The 21,268-nt window shown below is 38.6% G+C and overlaps 1 protein-coding gene across 2 annotated transcripts in view; it reads left to right on the top strand.

Annotated features, from left to right (window-relative positions):
• STAG1 (stromal antigen 1) overlaps nt 1-21,268 on the top strand; it is a 402,070-nt gene that overhangs the window by 274,698 nt on the left and 106,104 nt on the right. For both annotated transcript variants that reach the window (XM_049628788.1, XM_049628789.1), the window contains 3 exons: nt 3,348-3,471; nt 18,966-19,064; nt 19,581-19,660. In XM_049628788.1, coding sequence (XP_049484745.1) covers nt 3,348-3,471; nt 18,966-19,064; nt 19,581-19,660 — 303 coding nt within the window. The remainder of the gene's footprint in view (nt 1-3,347; nt 3,472-18,965; nt 19,065-19,580; nt 19,661-21,268) is intronic.

Below are 21,268 nucleotides of genomic sequence, written 5' to 3' on the forward strand. Positions count from 1 at the left end.
GGGGTCAGACTGGTATCTGAAATAGACAAGGATTGGGATTCCAAGAAGACAAGTTGTATCAAAATGTTGGCAGTGCATGCAGAGAGGATCTATTTCCAAGAACATAAGCTTTTAGGAGAATGGTAAGACTAATAATCATTAGAAATTAGACTTAGACATAAAGATGGTTATAAAAAGATTTTGAACAAGATTTCTCTCCTGAAAGCTATAAGCCTTTGTCATTTCTAGATCTTAATACCAATACACTCATGATGTTAATACCAATAGTAATGGTATTCGTATTGGTAATACCAGTGGCAATGAATGGAAGAATGTTTGAACTGTGTATATGTGCAGTTACCATACTTAGTAGTCTTTGTAGGTTTTGTTTTTTTCTTTTTAGTTTATTTGTTTTGAGAAGGAGAGGGAGGGGCATAGAGCCAGAGAGAGAGAATACCAGGCAGGCTCCACGTAGCTCTGTGCAGAGCCATACTAAGGGAGTGTGAAGCACTGACAATGAGACCACGACCTGGACTGATATCTAGAGTTGAACTATTAAGGGGCGCCTGGGTGGCTCGGTCAGTTGAACATTAGACTTCGGCTCAGGTCATGATCTCCCAGTTCACGAGTTTGGGCCCTTCATTGTGCTCTGTGATGACAGCTCAGAGCCTGGAGCCTGCTTCAGATTCTGTTTCCCTCTCTGCCTGCTTGCTCACTCGCTGTCTCTCAAAAATGAATAAATGTTAAAAAAATTTTTAAGAAGAAAAGAAGAGTTGGACTATCAAAAGTCTGATGCTCAACCAACTGAGCTACCCAGGAGCCCACAGTCTTTGTAATTTTTCATCAACATACTATACCCATTATTTTGTCTTCAGGCTGCTTTCGTAGTATTGTGTAATAAACAAACAAACAAACAAAAACTTAGCCTGTTTTTTAACTTTCTGGATTTTGGGTGGTTTTTTGTTTTGTTTTGGTTTTGGTTTTTTTTGTTTGTTTTTTAGGATTGATTTTTACAAGGGTAATACAGTAGAGAATAAGTGTAACATACCTTTGGGAGAGTAAAGTGATAAGATTTGGGTGTTTTGTGATTGTTTTATTTATGCTGTTACTGTTTTCATATGGTCAACCCAGTGGAAGACAAAATACATGAAATTGTAGTTCACAGAGATGGAAATATATATTAAATAGTAGAATAATACCAAGTTGGGTAAGGATATGAAACGCTAATTTGTGGAAAAGATTGTTAATATCTAATAATGCAGAAGATGTATATCACTCCTTTTCCAGAAATTTCACTTCTAGGTATAAAAAGTGTGTTACAGACTTAGTTGACCATATCCTAACATCAGATACACAATAGTTCAAAAAAAATATTCACTTGGCTTACCTCATGTGACACTTTTTTCATATTTTCTATCCTAAATCCTTTGTTTTTCACTAAATAAATGTATTTCATAATGTGCTGATAGGTAGTCATATACTGTTTGAAAACACTACCCTACGTAAACTTTCATACGTGTGCACAAGAAGGCATATACAAGAATGTTTATGGCATTCATTGTTAATAAAAGCAAAAACTTGGAAACAGCCTAAATGTCTGCCAATGAGAAAATGTATAAATAATTTATAATAATTTCTGTATATGCAGAAAGGAGAACTGAACATCATTTTTGGAGAGGATACCTACAAGATACTATTTATGTAAAGCTTTAAAATCTGTAAAGCTATATATATGAACTTAAAGCATAAAGATACAGAAGGGAGCGTTTATGGAAGGTTTAGTACGTGCCAGGTGTGTTCATTCTCACAGTAACTCTGAGCTCTAAGCTAGGTACAGTTATTATAACTATTTTACAATTGAGAAAATCTAAGAGGGAAGTAACTTGCCTAAAGCTACATAGCTAGTAAATAGTGGAGTTAGGATTTGAACTTAGTATGTCATGCTCCAGAGTCTGTACCATTAGCCTATGCAATAGGATCTTTCCATAAGAAAAAGGCATTAAAAATATGTAGGAAAACTAAAGATTGTAATTTAGTAGAATGGCTTTGAAAGAGAAAATTTCAGGGCCCCTGGGTGGCTTAGTCGGTTGAGTGTCCGACTTTGGCTGAGGTCATGATCTTGCAGTTTGGGAATTCGAGCCCTGCATCAGGCTCTGTGCTAACAGCTCAGAGCCTGGAGCCTGCTTCAGATTCTGCGTCTCCTCCTCTCTCTGTCCCTCACGTGCTCATGCTCTGTCTCTCAATAATAAATAAACGTTAAAACATTTTTAAAAAGAAAGAAAATTTCTCACATTTTTATTCTTGAACAAGGGGACTTAGAAGGAATTGAGATTTATTAAAACAGAATCAAATACCAGAATTCTGTATTCTGAATTCTCTTTTGTCATAAAAGAGAAACTAAGAAAAGCTCCCGAATTAACAGTAAAATTCTAGCTGAATTATTGCCAGATTAGCAATTAATTAACAGATGATTGATTGTCTTTTTTAAATTGGAGAATTAAAATTACCTAAAATTTTAACTTACCTATATATCGTAAATCAGAAACCTCGAAGATTGAGCTACAAAAGAAAGTTAAGATTTATCTTATGATCTTTAATATGATTTTTTAAAGCTATAACTAATAACCTGTTAAAAGATAAAGTAAAAATATTAAAATTGTATTTGTTCGTGGTTCACAAATTTTACAGTAGGAAAATCATCCCAGGAGTGTTATATTAGATGCTTAAAGTGAGATGAAAAGCCATCTGGGCACGGTGCCAGAAACCTGACTTTTAAAGGTACACTTCACAGTGTAGTCACCAGGATTGTTCCCATTTTGACTGTGAATTATTAGGGCAGTTACTTCAAGGTTTTGGTTTTTAAACTACTGTACATTTTCAAATAATATATGCTTCCATCATTTTCCCTTATAGATACTAATTTGTGTTTTGGTCATGTTTATTTTCTCTTAATTCAGTAGATGTGTGCTAGCTTAAAAGATTCATAATTATTTAGAGAAACAATTTTTGAGTTCCATATTATTCTGTGTTTAGATGATGGTATGCTGGTTTCCTCAGACTTAACATGTTTCTTGACTCCATAATAGTTGTAAGGCTTTCAGAAAGCTCCCAGGTTTCCTAGTCCAATGAAAGTAAAATCAAAATTGGATGATTTCCAGAAGCATATTTTTTTTTCAGTTTGGTACTGGTAATTTTTATTTTATAGAAGACATCTAAAAAACAGAATATACTAAAACTGGAGGATTTTTTAGAGTGCAGATATAAATACAGTATTAGGAAAAATGTTAATATTTACTTGCTGTAAATGAGTATGAAGTACATTCTAGCTTTGGATGTTAATCTGAGGTTTGTCTGGTTTTCTTCTCTAGTGATGCTATTGCTGAGATTAGAGCCATTTGTATTGAAGAAATTGGAGTATGGATGAAAATGTATAGTGATGCCTTCCTAAATGACAGTTACCTAAAATATGTTGGCTGGACTCTTCATGATAGGGTAAGTTACTGTTTCAGACTTTGATAGGAGATATGCTTGTCTCAATACTAGAATGCTAGGAATTATGATGGCATTAGTTGAGTTTTTGTTTTTAAGAGTTGTAATAATATGAAAATTTAAGATGATACACCTAAATAAATTGTTCATTTGATGGCCATGACAAAACTTGAGACATTGGCCTGTGTGGAAATTCTGTCTTAACTTACTATAATACCATCTTAAACCAAGTTGACAACCTAGTACATCTAAAGTTTTAAGAAAATATACCATCCCAAGAAGCTAATTATCTTTTTCTAGCTTGGAATCAAAAGAGATTCCTTGTTTCTCTTAATATACAACAACAACAACAAAACCTTCTTGTTTTGAATCTGTTAAAGCCATATGACAGTAGAGTATTTTATAAGAGTTGAGTAGATTTGTTGGATTTTAGAATATTTGATCTAAAAATCCATTTTTATTTCTGTGCCCCTAGAAAAGGCGCTCATTTTGAAAGGAATCCCACATTATCAAATGCTGAATAAGTAATCCTCAAAATAACCAAGGGGAGGAGTGACAAATTATTGGAATTTTTATATTGAATGACCTGATATTCTATAACTTAAATTGCCAGATATTCACGAATAGAGAAACCTTACAATTTATCTTAAATTTTTAAATGCAATTATATTATTAGACTTTTAAGACAATTTTGGTAATACTCTAAGACTTATTTTTTATGTATTACCATTATCAGCCTGTAGGGCATTTACTTTTTAAATAAAAGCATGCTAAATATTACCAAAGATAATTTGAAAACCACAAAATTTCATATATTATAATAAAACAGCCCAGGGGATTTTACAGACCACTTTTGCTATAAGAAATAGTTCAGAGTATAGGGAGATCATCACCCGTTGGTTGTTCAACCCCACAATTACTAATTTTTAATTGATGATTATAAGGGGTTCTTATCCCCTACCTTATTTGAAGGAATATCCAGTTAGTACACAGTGAATTTTTTCCTGAATATTTATCTTTGCTGCAATTCAGAATCCTTTTCTCTACACTAATAAATCCCAAGCTTGATCCTATGTTTTCTTTCTTCTAATCCTTGTGTGGAATTCAGGACTTTCACAGCTAAGCCTCATCTCAGGTTTATCCAATTAAATTTTATGCATTTTGAGAGAAAGAATTATACAGTGTGTCCTCACAAGCATACACGCATGGCTAAATCCAACAAGACAAACTTTTTAGTAGGAATAAATTTAAAGTCTTGTATTTTTATTCCTCACCACTACCATACCAGTTTTCCTTCTTCTCCTCCCTCCTCCTATCTCCCTAATAGAGTATCCTACTAAATTTAAGTAACAGTAAAATTGCCAGTTTTAACAGAATTTATGTAGGGCTGCAAATTCTGGGGAAGACATATTTGTTGGGACTTACCAAAATACACTTTAAAATAAATCCCAAAACCATGTTTATAGGAGTTTTCTGTCCAGATAAAGGAAGAGGGAGGGAGGTTTTGTACATTGTTGATAAAAGGATATGAGAATACTATTTTCAGTAGAACATTTTTATAAACCTCTTTTACAATTACTTTATTTAGAAAAGAGTGTCAGTAGTAAGTAATCCCTTCTAAGCTTTCCTTTTTTCACTCTAATGTCACTGAAATCTTGCACTTTTTTCCATATGAGGACTGTAGTCATTTGCTTTCTCTCCTTTTTAAAAAAATTTGTTTTAATGTGTTTATTTGTTTTGAGAGAGCTCGTGTGCACAAGCAGGGGAGGGGCAGAGAGAGAGGAAGAGAGCGAAAACCCCAAGTAGGCTTCACACTGTCAGCACAGAGTCTGACACAGGGCTGTCACTCACGAACTGTGAGATCATGACCTGAACCGAAATCAAGAGTCCAACACTTAGCCAACTGAGTCACCCATGCGCCCTTCTTTATCTCCTTTTAATCATCTGTTTGAAAGTGCTTATTCTATAGGCTGTGGCCTCTGCCTTCCAACCTGTTCTGTGCCTTTTCAAATGAGCTGATAAAATTCCTGTCTTTTTTTAAGATTACATTTTAATTATAAATTGCATTTTTTGTTTTATTGAGATATAATTGACATAACATTGTATTAGTTTAAGGTGTACAACATAAAGATTTGATATTCCTATGTCTTGATTTCAGAATATCAGTCCACATTCCTCAATAAGACAAACTTTTTTCTTAATACTGCAAGTTCATTTAAATTTTGTTGTATAAGTTTTGGTCAATAGAAAGACAAGCAGTCTCTAACTAAAGGAGTTATTTATTAGAGATTCAGTCGTCTTTCTATTGACCAATACTTCTAATTTCTCTACTCGGTTTTTTTAGTTCTTTCATTGATGGTGACACAAAATAGGTCTAATTTAAATTCAGCTGTGGTAATCTCTGTGTTCTAGACTAAATATCCTAGTCTCTTTACATTTATGCTCATGACACTAGATTACCTTTCTCTTTCCTTTACGGTTTGTCAGTATTGCTCTTTATTGTTTTTGCTTTTAGCTCTCTGTAAAATTCTTCTTTCTTGCCTATGCTTGATACCTCATATCAGAATCTCTGTAGTGCCTGGGTGGAACCTATTTTCTGTTGTTCCACCCCATTTCTTCTTCTCTGTGTTGACTCATCCCATAGCCTCTTTAAGTTCATCTAAAGCCTTTTTAGCTCTTTATATGTCAAGCAAAATGATACTTGACGCCTATCACCAGGGTAGAAATTCATGCCCACTGCATCTTGAAACCAGGTTTGCCAAGGAAAAGACAACAGTCAAGCACTGGATGGAGCAATGTTTTACTCACGTAAGAGGGGACAGAACAATATTGACGTCACTAGTGGGCCTTGGTCCTCCATGGCCAGCAGGTTCCAACCAGCAATCAGCATGGGGCAGTTGCCCTGCATGTACCTCTCTTATGCCACAAAACTAAGGACCCTGTCCTCTCCCCTGAAGAGAGAGTTTTAGTAGTGAGTTTGTCCAGGTGCCTTGTGACTCACATGGTTAAGAAGACCATGGGGACCTACAGTGAGTCTGAAATAGGAATGATATTTCCACAAAAGGCAGTTATCCCAGCACAGGTTGCAAAGACTCATCTCTTGATAAGGAAATGTTCCAGGCCCACGGCCCATTCTTGTGCAGCCAAGTAGGGGTCATAAGAATGCATGCAGAAGACTACCTTTCCCAGAAGTCCACACCTCACCCCTGCTTGGTCATCAAAGTGGCAGATAAAGCAAATCATATCCTGTAGGACCATTGCCCGCTCCAAACCCGAAGACAGAATTAGGTCCGATAGGGTCCTTGAACAACCTATATGGATGTGGATTGCTCATACAGCTTCCCTGTCATTTGGAGATGGCACTTACCAGCGTGCTTAAGAGGGCCAGACCCAGGAGAATGATCAGGCTTCCCTGGAGGATGGTGCTCAACTAGAAACCCCAAGTGCCTAGATTAAGCCAACTAAAGAGGTTAAAAACTAAGTCTGAGGGCCTGTGAATATACAGCTAATAACCATCCCATCTGAATGTGGATATTCACCAGCTCAGTTTTTAACTTGAATTATTGACGTATGTACACACATGCCACACTTTTCTACACCAGATGATCGAGGGCTGTCACCACACTGGCTAGTGAGTTCATTGAGTCTTGTTGATCTTGAGTGGCTTACACAGTAGCATTAACTATTTCTGCCATGGTTAAGGACAGGTTGTATACCATTTTTTCTAGGGCTACATACCTATACCCAGTATTAGAATTTGGATAATTGAATGAAACCAGTGGTTAATTTGTCTTCCCAGGAGGGAACTGTGCACCACTCTGTGGTGTGTCAGCAAAGCGTGTCCTTTCCAGCCCTCTCTGCAGTTCCTGACATGGACAGTGAGGCAATAAAATCTTTCCCTTGGAGGCATACATTTTGTTGTCCATTGGAGTCCACAGAGAAATACATAATACAAGAGTGTGGGTGACATACACCAGGGATTTGTTCTCAAAATGCTGACTCGTCTCAGCCTGCTTTTGCCATGTGGTTACCAAGAAAGAAAATTTACATATTGGGTGTCCACATCCAGAATTTCGATAAAGATTAGTAATAACCATTCTAGTACAGGGGTCTTTTTTCTGTCACATCATAGATGATATTAAAGCAGGAGACTCCAGGGGCGCCTGGATGGCTCAGTCGGTTAAGCGTCCGACTTCAGCCCAGGTCACTATCTTGCGGTCCGTGAGTTCGAGCCCCGCGTCAGGCTCTGGGCTGATGGCTCAGAGCCTGGAGCCTGCTTCCAATTCTGTGTGCCCCTCTCTCTCTGCCCCTCCCCCGTTCATGCTCTGTCTCTCTCTGTCTCAAAAATAAATAAACGTTAAAAAAAATTAAAAACAAAAATAAAAAAAATAAAGCAGGAGACTCCAGAGTATGCTTGCATCTGGACTGTATTGAAGGACTCACCCAGTGATTTGACCCATTGATAACTAAGGAAGGTCTAAATAGTTGTAATTGGCCAGGACATTATAGTGGGAATGCAGGGCAAGAGGGACTTTATTCCAGAATGACAAATCCAGCATTGGTTAAGTTTCCCTTCTCTTACTGTGGCTGTACGGATTTTTATCAAGTTGTTGTTGTACCAGGCATTCTGTAGCAGAGGATTCTGTAGGAATGAGAAGAAAGAGTAATGTTCCTCCCTGTCTTCTACTCCATGAACCTCCTGAGGCCAAAGATGCTTCGGTCTACTACTTGTGCTAATTACTTAGGTGTTGCAACCCAGGCTATCTGCCCCAATCCTGATGCTACTATCTTTTTGAGCACCCAGTGTCATTGTTGCTTGATCCATACTTTTTGGCCTTAATTGGCCAATCCAGAAAGGGAGGTCATGTGCTGCACATACTTGACATTCCAGTAATATCACCCACCTGATCTGAAGGGTCAAATGTTCCCCAACACTACTAGAAGGACACTAGCACTGTGGTACTTCTTGGTTTTGTCTCCTACCCTTATGGTTTCCCATAGAAGGGAGGTGCCCAAGGGAAGCATCACATCCAGAGTAGGGTCAGGGGGCCACGTCCGGTGTGCTGTGGCAGCCAGAACTGCAAACCAATACACCAAGGGGAAAAAAGAATGACTGCTATACTGAGATTGGTATTTTGCAGGCATAGCCTAAACACATGGCTGCCTACTCCCTGCCCTCCACCGCATCCAACCTCGGTATTTCCCAGCATGCATCATAGTGCCATTTTCCCCTTGTACTGCCGTGCACTGTTTAGTAGCCATACAGCCCTAGTCAGATGGGGGTACCAATTCATTAGCAGGCTGTCTTGGTATTCTTTCTTTAGTTGCTGTGTAAGTCACCCATTCATTCATTTAGTGGCTCCATTGGCATGAAAGTGATAATATGCATAAAAAGTTCATATTCCATGAGAATATATACCCATTGTTGTCTTGCTTGGGCAATGAAGGATATTCCTTGGTCAGAGTGAAATCTTTTAGGGCATCCAAAAATATGACATAAGGTTTGTTCAAGGACAGCTATGATAGTTTCAGTCAGCGTCCAAATGTCAGACTGGAATAGGAATACCATAGTCTGAGTAGGTGTTAATGGCAGTGAGGCAGCATCTGTGCTCATGGCTATGGGTTGGGGATACAGTGTGATCAATCTACTAGACCCAGGTGGGTCCCCAGTCCTTGGTTAATGTGTCCCAGTTCTCTCTAGATGATTTGAGTATATTGAGAAGAATCATAAGATTGCACTGCATCCTTAGTCTTGGTGTCTTCCAGGGTTATCCCTTGGGCTTTGCCGCATTTTTCACGTATGCAGTGGACTCCCATTTCCAGTTCATAGATATACCCAGTGAGAGATTGTTGCAGCCTGCAAGGCACAAGGTGGATTGGCATAAGAGTGCTACTTATGCTTTTATTTTAAAAGGTCTTTTGTCTTGACTATCCACATGAGTGACATATTTTTTTCTTTATAGACAGTAAGCTGCTGCCTTGGTTCTTTTTCCCATACGGGACATCCCTTAACAGTCTAGTCTTTTAGTTGTCATTCTCCTAACCATTGATGAGAGCCTGTGAGTTGGTAAAAATGTATCATGGCATGGTGGTAGGGGTGGCCTGTACAGCTATCACCAAAGCACAGAGCTTGGCCCATTGGATAGAACATCCACATCTTGTCTCAGTCAAAAGATGGCCATCTCTTGGCCAGGTGGCAACTGCAACCCAGCAGACCCTATCTGCTTTAAGTTCCACAGGGCAGTCAGTAAACCATGGCTTACAGTCACCAGGCACATTTTAAAATCTTGTGCCCTAGGTAGCCTTAGGAGAGGCCAGAGCATCCCCTATAGGTTCTTTGTGCCTTTCTGGTAAGCTGGCTATTTGCTTATGGAGCCTGCTAGTCCCTTGGGATTCTGTCCAGGCCTTATATTGGGTGTACCATTTCCATTTTATGATTGAACTTTGGTATGAGCCTTTCTAATTTTATTGGTAGGCTTTGTAATTACCCAAGTGAAAATAGACAGTTCAAGTTGTAGTGTTTGTGTATAGCACTCTGGATGTAAGATGCTCCATCTCTATTAGTGCCCAATAGCAAGCAAGGAAATGTCATTCAAAAGGGGTGTATTGGATGGTAGCTTCTGGAATTTTGCAGATCCAGAGTCCAAGAAGCCAGGGCACCACAGTGGCAATTTCCTTCTGCCACAGACCAATCAGTATGTTAGGGGTGTGTGGAAACCTGCAGTTCCATCAGTCTAACAAGTTTCAAAGGTCCCCAAAGCTGTGTCTGGGCCATGGCTTGTTGAATAGCTTCCAAGGCCTGCTGCAGCAAAAGACTTCATTTAAAATTGGTGCTTTAAGGGGTACCTGGGTGACTCAGTGGGTTGCGTCTGACTCTTGATTTCAGGTCAGGTCATGATCTCACAGTCAAGACATTGAGCCCTGTATCAGACTCTGTACTGGATGGTGGAGCCTGCTTGAGATTCTCCCTCTCCCTTTTGCCCCTCCCCCCTTCGTGTGTGTGTGTGTGTGTGTGTGTGTGTGTGTGTGTGCGCGCGCGCGCTCTCTGTTTTTCTCTCAAAATAAATAAAATTGGCTGCTTTGTGGTTCATCTCAATTAAAGGAGCCAAGAAAGCACCCTGGTGGGACACATGCTCTTTAATTACTCAAAGAGGCCCACTGCTGTTGGGATTCCTTTTTATTAATGGGTGCTGCCGAGGCCTATATTTTTGTTTGATTGTCTCTGGGATACTTCTTTAGTTTCCAACCCAAGTGCCCCCTAATAATTGCACCTGATATGCCAGGCCCTGGACTTCATCTAGTTTTATAGTCACATTGGCAGTAATCATTTCATCAGTGACTTAAGTATAGCACTGCAGCCACATGTTTTTCAGTTAGCCCTACTATCAGAATGTTATTAATGTAATGGATGACTAAAATGTCAATGAGGACTTGGGCTTATTGAAGATCAAGCCCTAGTCAATAATGACATATTACAAGAAATAGAGTAAAAGTGTATGCAGGCTGTTTTGTGTGAATGCAAATTGGTCCTAATCCTCTTCATGCAAAGGGACTGAGTAAAAGTCATTAGCCAGATCAGTAACAGTGTACAAGTTTTCCCTATGAGTTGCCACCATTGTGTACTGATGACAATATCAGGGGCCAAAGCTGGAACTTCTCCATTTAACCTGTGAAAATCTATCAACCTCCATGCTCTGAGGCTTTCCTAACTAGCCAGACAGGGCTATTATATTATGACAGGATGGCTATCAGCACCTCTGCTTATCTTGTCTTGAATTAACAGAATAGTGTCCTTTTCCCCATGATGGATTCAGTATTTTTGTTGAACAGTATGCAGTGGTTTGGGCAACTCTGTAGTTTGCAAGGAATGTACCTGGCCCATTATGCTTGAGTCTGTCCTTGTTGTAGTGCATACCCCTTGAGGTGGCGATGGCATTCAATACTACACATAGTCAGAATGTTAATAACCTAATTATATACTTAGTGGTGGGGACTACAATCATCAGCACACAAAATGGTCCAGAGGACCCCATCCACAAACACACGTGGACTTATCCATCATGGGTAACTACACCATCCTCAACCACCAAAAGCTACTCCTACAAGGACCTAAAATTATTGCCATTGGAGTACCAGTACCCAAGGGCTCCCATAAAAGTCTGAATTCCACCTCCACCTTTCATTCTGTCCTGACAGGGGCATAGGGCCTCTAGTTTCAGGTAGGGACTCAGAGACCTTGGCCCCATCCCTAACTGTGCTGTAGACATTTGAGTCTACTATGCCCCATCATCAAACGTGCACCAGCCAGGGTGCATGAGGCTCCCCTGGGTCCATCCACATCTGTCCTCCACTTACAGAGAAGGACTTCATTTCAACAGTTTTGTTTTCAGCAATGCCATCAGTGGTTTCACACTAAGTGAAAACTCATCTTATTTGATGCGTGTAGGCAGCCAGGATCAGGAGACATTTCCTACATGGGACCCCTTTACTTCTCTCAGAGATCAATTGTGACCCCTAAGACACCATGTGAGTTGGGAGTTGGCATGAGAGCAGGAAGGCAGTCAAAAGCCAGAATATAGTTTCCATACTCTTTTGAGAACCCACCTCACATTTCCACCCTCATCCATTGCACCAGCTCATCCTTGTTGTTAGAGAGATAATCCACATCCCATTTGTCATCATATGTCCAGAGGGAGAGGCCAGTAGTTCAGTCAGTTCATCACTACTACCCCATCTACAGAACTGGCAGGTCTTTTCAGTGGGGCTAGCCCTTTTGTGTCCACCATTTCATGGTGTTTTATTAGCAGCTCTGGATCTCTTGGTAAGGAAGTGTTCCAGGCCCAAGGCCCATTCTTATGCAGCTAAGTTGGGGGTCTTTACCAAGTTGAGGGTCTAAAGACGGCATGCATAAGACTGCCTTACCCAAGGGTACATAACAAGTCCCTTTCAATATTACTCCCTCTCTTCTTACCAAATTAAAAAAGAGAAAAAGGAAAAAAATGCATACAAGGAAACTTTTAGAAGTGATGGATATGTTATTGCCTTGATTGTAATATCATGCATGTACACATATGTCCAGATTCATCAAACAAACATGAATTTTTTCCTTGTGTATCTGTTATGTCTCACTAAAATTCTTAAAAATAAAAAAGACTTACTTCTCTCTACTCTCTTCCACTTGCTGCATACAAACACATCTTTTTTTATACAATTTATTTATTTTTTATAATTTACATCCAAGTTAGCACATGGTGGAACAATTTCATGAGTAGATTCCTTAAGCCCCTTTCCCGTTTAGTCCATCCCCCTCCACAACCCCTCCAGCAACCCTCTGTTTGTTCTCTATATTTAAGAGTCTCTTATGTTTTGTCCCCCTTCGTGTTTTTATATTATTTTTGCTTCCCTTCCCTATGTTCATGTTTTGTATCTTAAAGTCCTCATATGAGTGAAGTTGTATGATTTTTGTCTTTCTCTGACTAATTTTGCTTAGCATAATACCCTCTTATTCCATCCACATAGTTGCAAATGGCAAGATTTTATTCTTTTTGATTGCCGCATAATACTCCATTGTATATAAATACACCACATCTTTTTGATCCATTCATTCATCCATCGGTGGACATTTCAACTCTTTGGCTATTGTTGATAGTGCTGCTATAAACATTCAGGTGCATGTGTCCGTTTGAAACAGCGTACCTGTATCCCTTGAATAAATACCTAGTAGTTCAATAGCTGGGTTGTAGGGTAGTTCTATTTTTAATTTTTTGAGGAATCTCCATACTGTTTTCCAGAGTGGCTGCACCAGTTTGGATTCCCACCAGCAGTGCAAAAGAGATCCTCTTTTTTTTTTTAAACATTTATTCATTTTTGAAAGAGAGAGCACAAAGGGGGGAGGGCTAGAGAGAGAGAGGGAGACACAGAACCCGAAGCAGGCTCCAGGTTCTGAGCTGTCAGCACAGAGCCTGATGTGGGGCTTGAACTCACGGACCATGAGATTATGACCTGAGCCGAAGTCGGCCTCTTAATCGACTGAGCCACCCAGGCACCCCCAAAAGAGATCCTTTTTCTTCACATCCTCAACAACATCTGTTGTTGCCTGAGTTGTTAATGTTAGCCATTCTGACGGTGTGTGGTAGTATCTCAGTGTGGTTTTGATTTGTATTTCCCTGATGATGAGTGATGTTGAGCATTTTTTCATGTGTCAGTTGGCCATCTGGATGTCTTCTTTGGAGAAGTGTCTATTCCTGTCATTTGCCCATTTCTTTACTGGATTATTTTTTGGCTGTTGAGTTTGATAAGTTCTCTATAGATTTTGGATACCAACCCTTTATCTGGTATGTCATTTGCAAATATCTTCTTCCATTCTGCCAGTTGCCTTCTAGTTTTGCTGATTGTTTCCTTCCCTGTGCAGAAGCTTTTTATTTTGATGAGGTCCCAGCAATTGTTTTGCTTTTGTTTCCCTTGCCTCCAGAGATGTGTTGAGTAAGAAGTTGCTGCAGCCAAGGTCAAAGAGGTTTTTGCCTGCTTTCTCCTCGAGGATTTTGATGGCTTCCTGTCCTATGTTTAGGTCTTTCATCCATTTTGAGTTTATTTTTGTGTATGGTGTAAGAAAGTGGTTCGGGTTCATTCTTCTGCGTGTTGCTGTCCAGTTTTTCAAGCACCACTTGCTGAAGAGACTGTCTTTATTCCATTGGATATTCTTTTCTGCTTTGTCAAAGATTAGTTGACCATATGTTTGTGGGTCCATTTCTGGGTTCTCTATTCCGTTCCATTGATCTGAGTGTCTCTTCTTGTGTCAGTACCATACTGTCTTGATAGTTACAGCTTTGTAGTATAGCTTGAAGTCCGGGATTGTGATGCCTCCTGCTTTGGTTTTCTTTTTCAAGGTTGCTTTGGCTATTCGGGATCTTTTCTGGTTCCATACAAATTTTAGGATTGTTTGTTCTAGCTCTGTGAAGAATGATGGTGTTATTTGGTAGGTATTGCATTGAGTATGTAGATTGCTTTGGGTAATATTGACATTTTAACAATATTCTTCCTATCTAGGAGCATGGAATCTTTTCCCAGTTTTTTGTGTCTTCAATTTCTTTCATAAGCTTTCTATAGTTTTCAGTGTATATAGATTTTTCTCCTCTTTGGTTAGATTCATTCCTAGGTATTTTATGGGTTTTGGTGTAATTGTAAATGGGATCAGTTCCTTGATTTCTCTTTCTGTTGCTTCATTCTTGGTGTATAGGAATGCAACTGATTTCTATGCATTGATTTTATATCCTGTGACTTTGCTGAATTCATTGATCAGTTCTAGCAGTTTTTTGATGGAATCTTTGGGGTTTTCCATGTAGAGTATCATGTCATCTGTGAAGAGTGAAAGTTTGAACTCCTCCTGCCTGATTTGGATGCTTTTTACTTCTTTGTGTTGTCTGATTGCTGAAGCTAAGACTTCCAATACTAGGTTAAAAAACAGTGGTGAGAGTGGACATCCCTGTCTTGTTCTGATCTTAGCGGGGAAAGCTCTCAGTTTTTCCCCATTGAGGATGATATTAATGTTGGATCTTTCATATATGGCTTTATTATCTCAAGCTATGGTCCTTCTATCCCTACTTTCTTGAGGGTTTTTATCAAGAAAGAATGCTGTATTTTGTCAAATGCTTTCTCTGCATCTTTTGAGAAGATCATGTGGCTCTTGTCCTTTCTTCTATTGATGTGATGAATCACATTTATTGTTTTGTGGATACTGAAGCAGCCCTGCATCCCAGGTATAAATCCTACTTGGTGATGGTGAATAATTTTTTTAATGTATTGTTGGATCCAGTTGGCTAATATCTTGTTGAGGATTTTTGCATCCATGTTCATCAGGGAAATTGGTCTATAGTTCTCCTTTTTAGTGGGGTCTTTGTGTGGTTTTGGATCAAGGTAATGCTGGCTTCATAGAGTTTGGAAGTTTTCCTTTCATTTCTATTTTTTGGAACAGTTTCAAGACAACAGGTGTCAACTCCTCCTTATATGTTTGGTAGAATTCCCCTGGAAAGCCATCTGGCCCTGGACTCTTGTTTTTTGGAAGATTTTTTTATTACTAATTTTGATTTTTTTACTGGTTATGTGTCTGTTCAAATTTTCTATTTCTTCCTGTTTCAGTTTTGGTAGTGTATATGTTTCTAGCCATAGAATTTACCCATTGGTTTCTAGCCAAGGAATTTACCCATTCCTTCCAGATTGCCCATTTTATTGGCATATAATTGCTCGTAATAATGTCTTATTGTATTTCTGCTGCAAACACATCCTCTTCTTGACAGGCCACCTGCATTTGGTTCATTTTAACTCTTTCACTGTATTCCTATTGGGAGTATTCATATAACACAAATGCATTTTAGTAAAAATTAGCATTTCTTCTAGAAGCATGAATTATTGTCCCTTAAAAATACAACTCATTATGATATCATGCTACACAATAATTTTTACAGCTCTTAACATTTTCTTTCAAAAGGAATTTTGCAAAAATGTTGATTAGCTAGAGCGTGTGACAAATATGCCCAGCCTCTTCGTTCAGCAAATCATTTCATCTGTGTTTCTTTTCTGTTTTCATATATTTGTATATTTATTCATTCAAAATTATTTATTGAGAAGCAACTATGTATTAGGCACTGTTAAACAGTATTCACATTTGAATAGAATTTTGTGTAATGGAAGACAACAATGCTTTTAGATAGTATAATAGAAATAAGCTTCAGAGTATAGTAGAAACCCAAAATAGATCCATTACCAAAAAGGCAACTGGAGTTTTCATCTAAGTTATTTTATAGTTTCTAAAGTGCTGTCATGGGTACCATCTTATTTAATTAAGTTCCTGCATTGTGGGCAGGGCATGTTATAGGTAAAGAACCAAGACTTAGGAAGAGAGGCAGTCAGTTGAGAGGCATGACTGAATAAAGTGAAGTACGATTCAGTTAGTGTCTTTGCTCTACCTATATTTGGCTGTGGAACTTGGATAGTCATTTCATCTTTGATGGCTTTCTTTTCTTTTTTTTTTCTTTTATTTTTTTAATGTTTATTTTTGAGAGAGAGCGCAAGCTGGGATGGGGCAGAGAGGGAGACATAGAATCTGAAGCAGGTTCCAGGCTCCAAGTTGACAGCACAGAACCTGATGCAAGGCTTGAATCCATGAGCCACAAGATCATGACCTCAGCCTAAGTCAAATGCTTAACCTGCTGAGCCACGCAGACGCCCTGATGGCCTATTTTCAAATCTATAATTGGAAAGAAGTGAGGAAACTACCTATATGCTATCTTAGATCTGGGGTTGTGATTTTATGCTGGGAGAGCTCTCCTTAGTCTTTGGCTCATCCATTGTTGATTTCTTGGGAGTAAATATATCACATAATACTTTTTTTGGGTTTCTCCCTATCTTGCCTCCAGGAAGACCATCTCCTTTGAGCCATCTCCATGAATCTCTGGACTGCCCTTTGACTTTGCTGCTCATTAACATATTTATGCCTCCCTTGCGTCTAATGGTTACGTAATTCTACCTTGTCTCTGCTATTCTGTGCTCTTATCTCCATCGCTACCAGAAGCTAAATTTTGAGTGTCTCCTGTCAGCCCTAGTCTACAGAACACTATCACTCTGGATCTTCTCAGTAATGTCTGTGCACCCATCACCAGTATTTTCCTTATTGCCTTGGTAAACAGAGTATTCTCTGGGCCCTTATGAGGAACATATTCAACTGGTAGGTCTTCTGAGCTTATATAATAGATCCTATCCGGCATGCTTTTCTTTGTCTTTAAATTTCTTCCTTTCTCATTGTGCCACAGTGATTCTGGCATCTCTGTTTCATTTAATATTAACCATTGCTTTTTCCTAGAGCTATCCAGCAATGTGTTAGGCCATTTCCAAAGGCCCTTACAGGGCCTTACATCCTCTTTCAAAGGAGACTGCCCTTTATCCAAAAACTCTCCCACATTCTGTTTTCTGTTCCCACACCCTCAGCAACCACCGACATATTCTCCTGGTTCTTGCTGGTTCAAGTTGCCCCATTCCTATAGCACTCCGTAGCATATATTGAGTTACTAATTTCATATTAAAGGGTCATCTTAGAGGTCATCCTGCCCTGGAGCAAGGAGATTGGGCTGTTTTATCCTGTATCATTCCCCACTGGCTGTAGGCCTTATCATGGAGGAGGGAAAGGGTTTAGACAGGAGGACACTGTGGAGCATAACCTCCCAGGAATCTTTGTGCCAGGTGATTCTTTTCAAGCATGGTCATTTCTCCAGAGAGAGGTGCAGCTATGAACCATTAGCAGTCAACACAGGAGCAAGTAGGAAGATTAGCCTTGTATATTAGGATATGGGGATCTGGGTGGGGCATCAACAGCATCTACTACAGGTGTCTCAAGTTCCTCCTATGTGGTCGAGACTTTACCAACAAACATCATCTCATTCAGTGATATGCTAGAGATAACTTGAATCAGGTTACAAGACATTATGCACATCCCCTTGCAAATACGAGTTCCATAACATCTGTTGTTGGTAGCTTGAAACTGGCTGTAGATGGAGTATTTACATCACAGAAATCTGCAAATGCAACAGTTCAGGGCCCCATCCCCCAGAACTGGTTGTTCAAACTTTGACCAGCATACACCTGCATTTAATCCTTACTACAACTTTATGAAGTTGGTTTCACCATTTAATAAATGAGAAAACTGAGGATCAGAGTGATTAATATACTTGCCATCTCTCATGTTGCTAATAAGCTATAGAATTCGAAATTAAATCTAGTTTTGTTTGATTCTAGAATGTGGACTTCTACTGTTATAGCACATTGCTTTTTTTTTTTTTTTTTGAACATAGAAACTTCAGTCTTTTTTGAATCCTTTGAGAGAGTTGGCTAAATTTCTAGGTGATCCTCAATATACTTTGATCACAAACATTTTCTATTCCAAGTTAATGGCTTAATTGAAGATACTCCTCTAGTAAATAGCAGCCTCAGGACATTTCACTTTATCAGTTTGTTTCTGTTTTAAGCATTCTTCTCTTTACCTGTTTTCTTTCCTAACTCCTCTTTGTGGAATGTAAAATGCACCCAGAAAATATTTGTTAAATGAAAAAATGATGACCCTATAATATGAAATTAGTTTTTTCTACGGGATTATTTAATAGTTACATAAAGGGCAAATTAGCATACCCCGCTCTAATTAAAATCATAGGCTAAACATTTTCCCAAAATGCCACAGTACCGTGTGAGAAATACTCTGTTGAATCAGAGTTGATAAATGTTTGAAAAAGGTGTAGCTTACTGTCAAGCAACTAAGGGATTTTCAGTGAATTTTTAATTAAATAGAAGTGCAACACAGACTATACAATTGTTCAGTTCTACCCTATGTTACATTATTATGTAAATTGAATAGTTAAGCTGAAAATTACTTTAGTCTTCACATAGACTTAAATCTTTTCAACTTTTGTGCTGTGGAATTGACTTCTGTTGTGTTTTTATTTGTATTTCTGAAGCAAGGAGAAGTCAGACTGAAATGTTTGAAAGCTCTACAAAGTCTATATACCAATAGAGAATTATTCCCCAAATTGGAGTTATTCACTAACCGATTCAAGGTAAGCATCAAAAATGCTTCGCTTATTTTGTTTTTTACTTTTAACATGCTAGTTCTAGCTAGTTTAGCAAATAACCTTACCATAACAAGTGTTTAGCTCATATTCTTTTCTACATATTTTTTAAATAAGCCTGTATTAAATAGATTAATGAATCTCTGCTTTACAAAAGATATTACCAACATGAGTTCTTATGTATTGCCTTCAGCAGAAGGCTCTCCTGCTTTAAAATAATATTTTCTTTATATACAACTTTTTATAACTATATTAATTTTGTACATGAAGTGTTATTAGTCTCGGTATTAGGGAATGCCAGTTGATGAGAAAGATTTTAGATTATGAACATTTATACTAACCACCTCCTTTATATGTGTAAGACTATGATAATATGGTTTTAAGAGTAAAGCTTTCTATTTAATCTACCATTAATCTTGCATATACTTCCCAAAGATATTCTCTTGGGTCAGTCCCAATTTATTTTCTGCTCATGTTTCATTTGATTTTTAACTTTTTTTTCAGGATCGCATTGTATCAATGACACTTGATAAGGAATATGATGTTGCTGTGGAAGCTATTCGATTGGTTACTCTGATACTTCAGTAAGTATATTTGTTAATAATTTAATCTTGATATTTTAATGTCTTTTTCCCAGCTTTATTGATGTACTTCACATACATAACCCTAATATATATTGTTATCACATTAGGTTCTACTTTTACATTTTAAGGAAATGTTTTCTGTTTTTCTCTCTTTTTGTTTTTTATTTTGACTTTGTTTGTTTCTTCAATGTAAAAGTTTTCTTTTGCAGTCCAGAGGAAATATCAGCAAAGTAAATACCTTTCTATTTTTAAAAAGAGAGCAAGAAAGAGAAGGTATCCAAAGGGATAGGTTTTTCAAATAGGCTTCTTTGGAATGGTATAGAAGTAGGGGAAGGGAAATAAGCCATTTAAATTGTGTCATTTGTATGATAGAGATTTTTTTAATAGCAGTAGTTTTTATCTATAGAGCTTTGACTAAAAACTGGGAAGAATGCATGTGAGAGAATGCATGTCTTAGCAAAATCATTACAAATCCTTCTCCCAGTTTGTTACATTGTTTCTGTCATACACCATGTACCATCTGTACCATGTCTACGGTTTTGATCTTTTTTTACCCCTTTATGCTCTAGTACCATATTCTTTATCATTGTAGCTTTATGATATATGTTATAAGCAAGACCTCCCCTTTTTGGTTGATTCCTTTTTCTTTGCCTTTCTTTTTAAAACCACTAGCTACCTGTGGATTATTTTTCTTCTGTATGATTTTTTTAAGTACATTTGTCTAATTCCTCAAAAACTTCGGCATTTTAAATATTAGAATTGCATTTGGGGTGCCTGGGTGGCTCGGTTGGTTAAGTATCTGACTTCGGCTCAGGTCATGACAATCTTGCGGTCCATGGGTTCGAGCCCCGCGTTAGGCTCTGTGCTGATAGCTCAGAGCCTGGAACCTGCTTCAGGTTTTGTGTCTCCCTCTCTCTGCCCCTGCCCCACTCACACTCTGTCTCAAAAATGAATAAATGTTAAAAAAATTTTTTTTAAATATTAGAACTGCATTTGTTACCAAACAATCTTTCATTCCTAACTGCTGACTCGGAAAGCCAAACGAGTAAACCTTAGTGTTCTGCTGCAGCCATACTCCATCCCGAGGAATAATGAAGCAACTGGACAAATCGAAAGCATAGCTCCTGTCTAGATTTGCCAGCACTGTTGCCAAACGAACTCAGAGAAACTCATTGTAAGAGAAGCCAGTACTCAAGAGATGAGGGCTTGGAAAAGAGAAAGGGAGAAGTTTATTCGGGGTGCTGGCAGCCGAGGGACGTGGCAAGCTCAGGTCTTACCAACTAACTTCTCCATCAGCAAGATGGACACCTAGAGTTTTATAGGGAGAGGCTCTGGGGGGTACGTACGAGAGAGCAGGCAAATAGCGCATCATCATGGACAAGGATCAGTATGTGTTCAGCCCACCATCATGGACAGGGGAGGGATGTGTGGGATGTGGTCTTCCAGGCATTCTGTTACTTATCAGGGCCTTTCTGGTCTGGCAGTAGGGATGTTCCAGTCATTGCAAAACACCTTTAGCAGTGGTGCCTCAAGAAGCTGTGATAGGAAATCATCACAATGGGTTTGGTTAGAACATGTTTGGTGAGAGTTAAGCTGTCTTCTCTGTTT

The sequence above is a fragment of the Panthera uncia genome, chromosome C2 (genome assembly GCF_023721935.1).
Source record: "Panthera uncia isolate 11264 chromosome C2, Puncia_PCG_1.0, whole genome shotgun sequence".
NCBI lineage: Eukaryota > Metazoa > Chordata > Mammalia > Carnivora > Felidae > Panthera > Panthera uncia.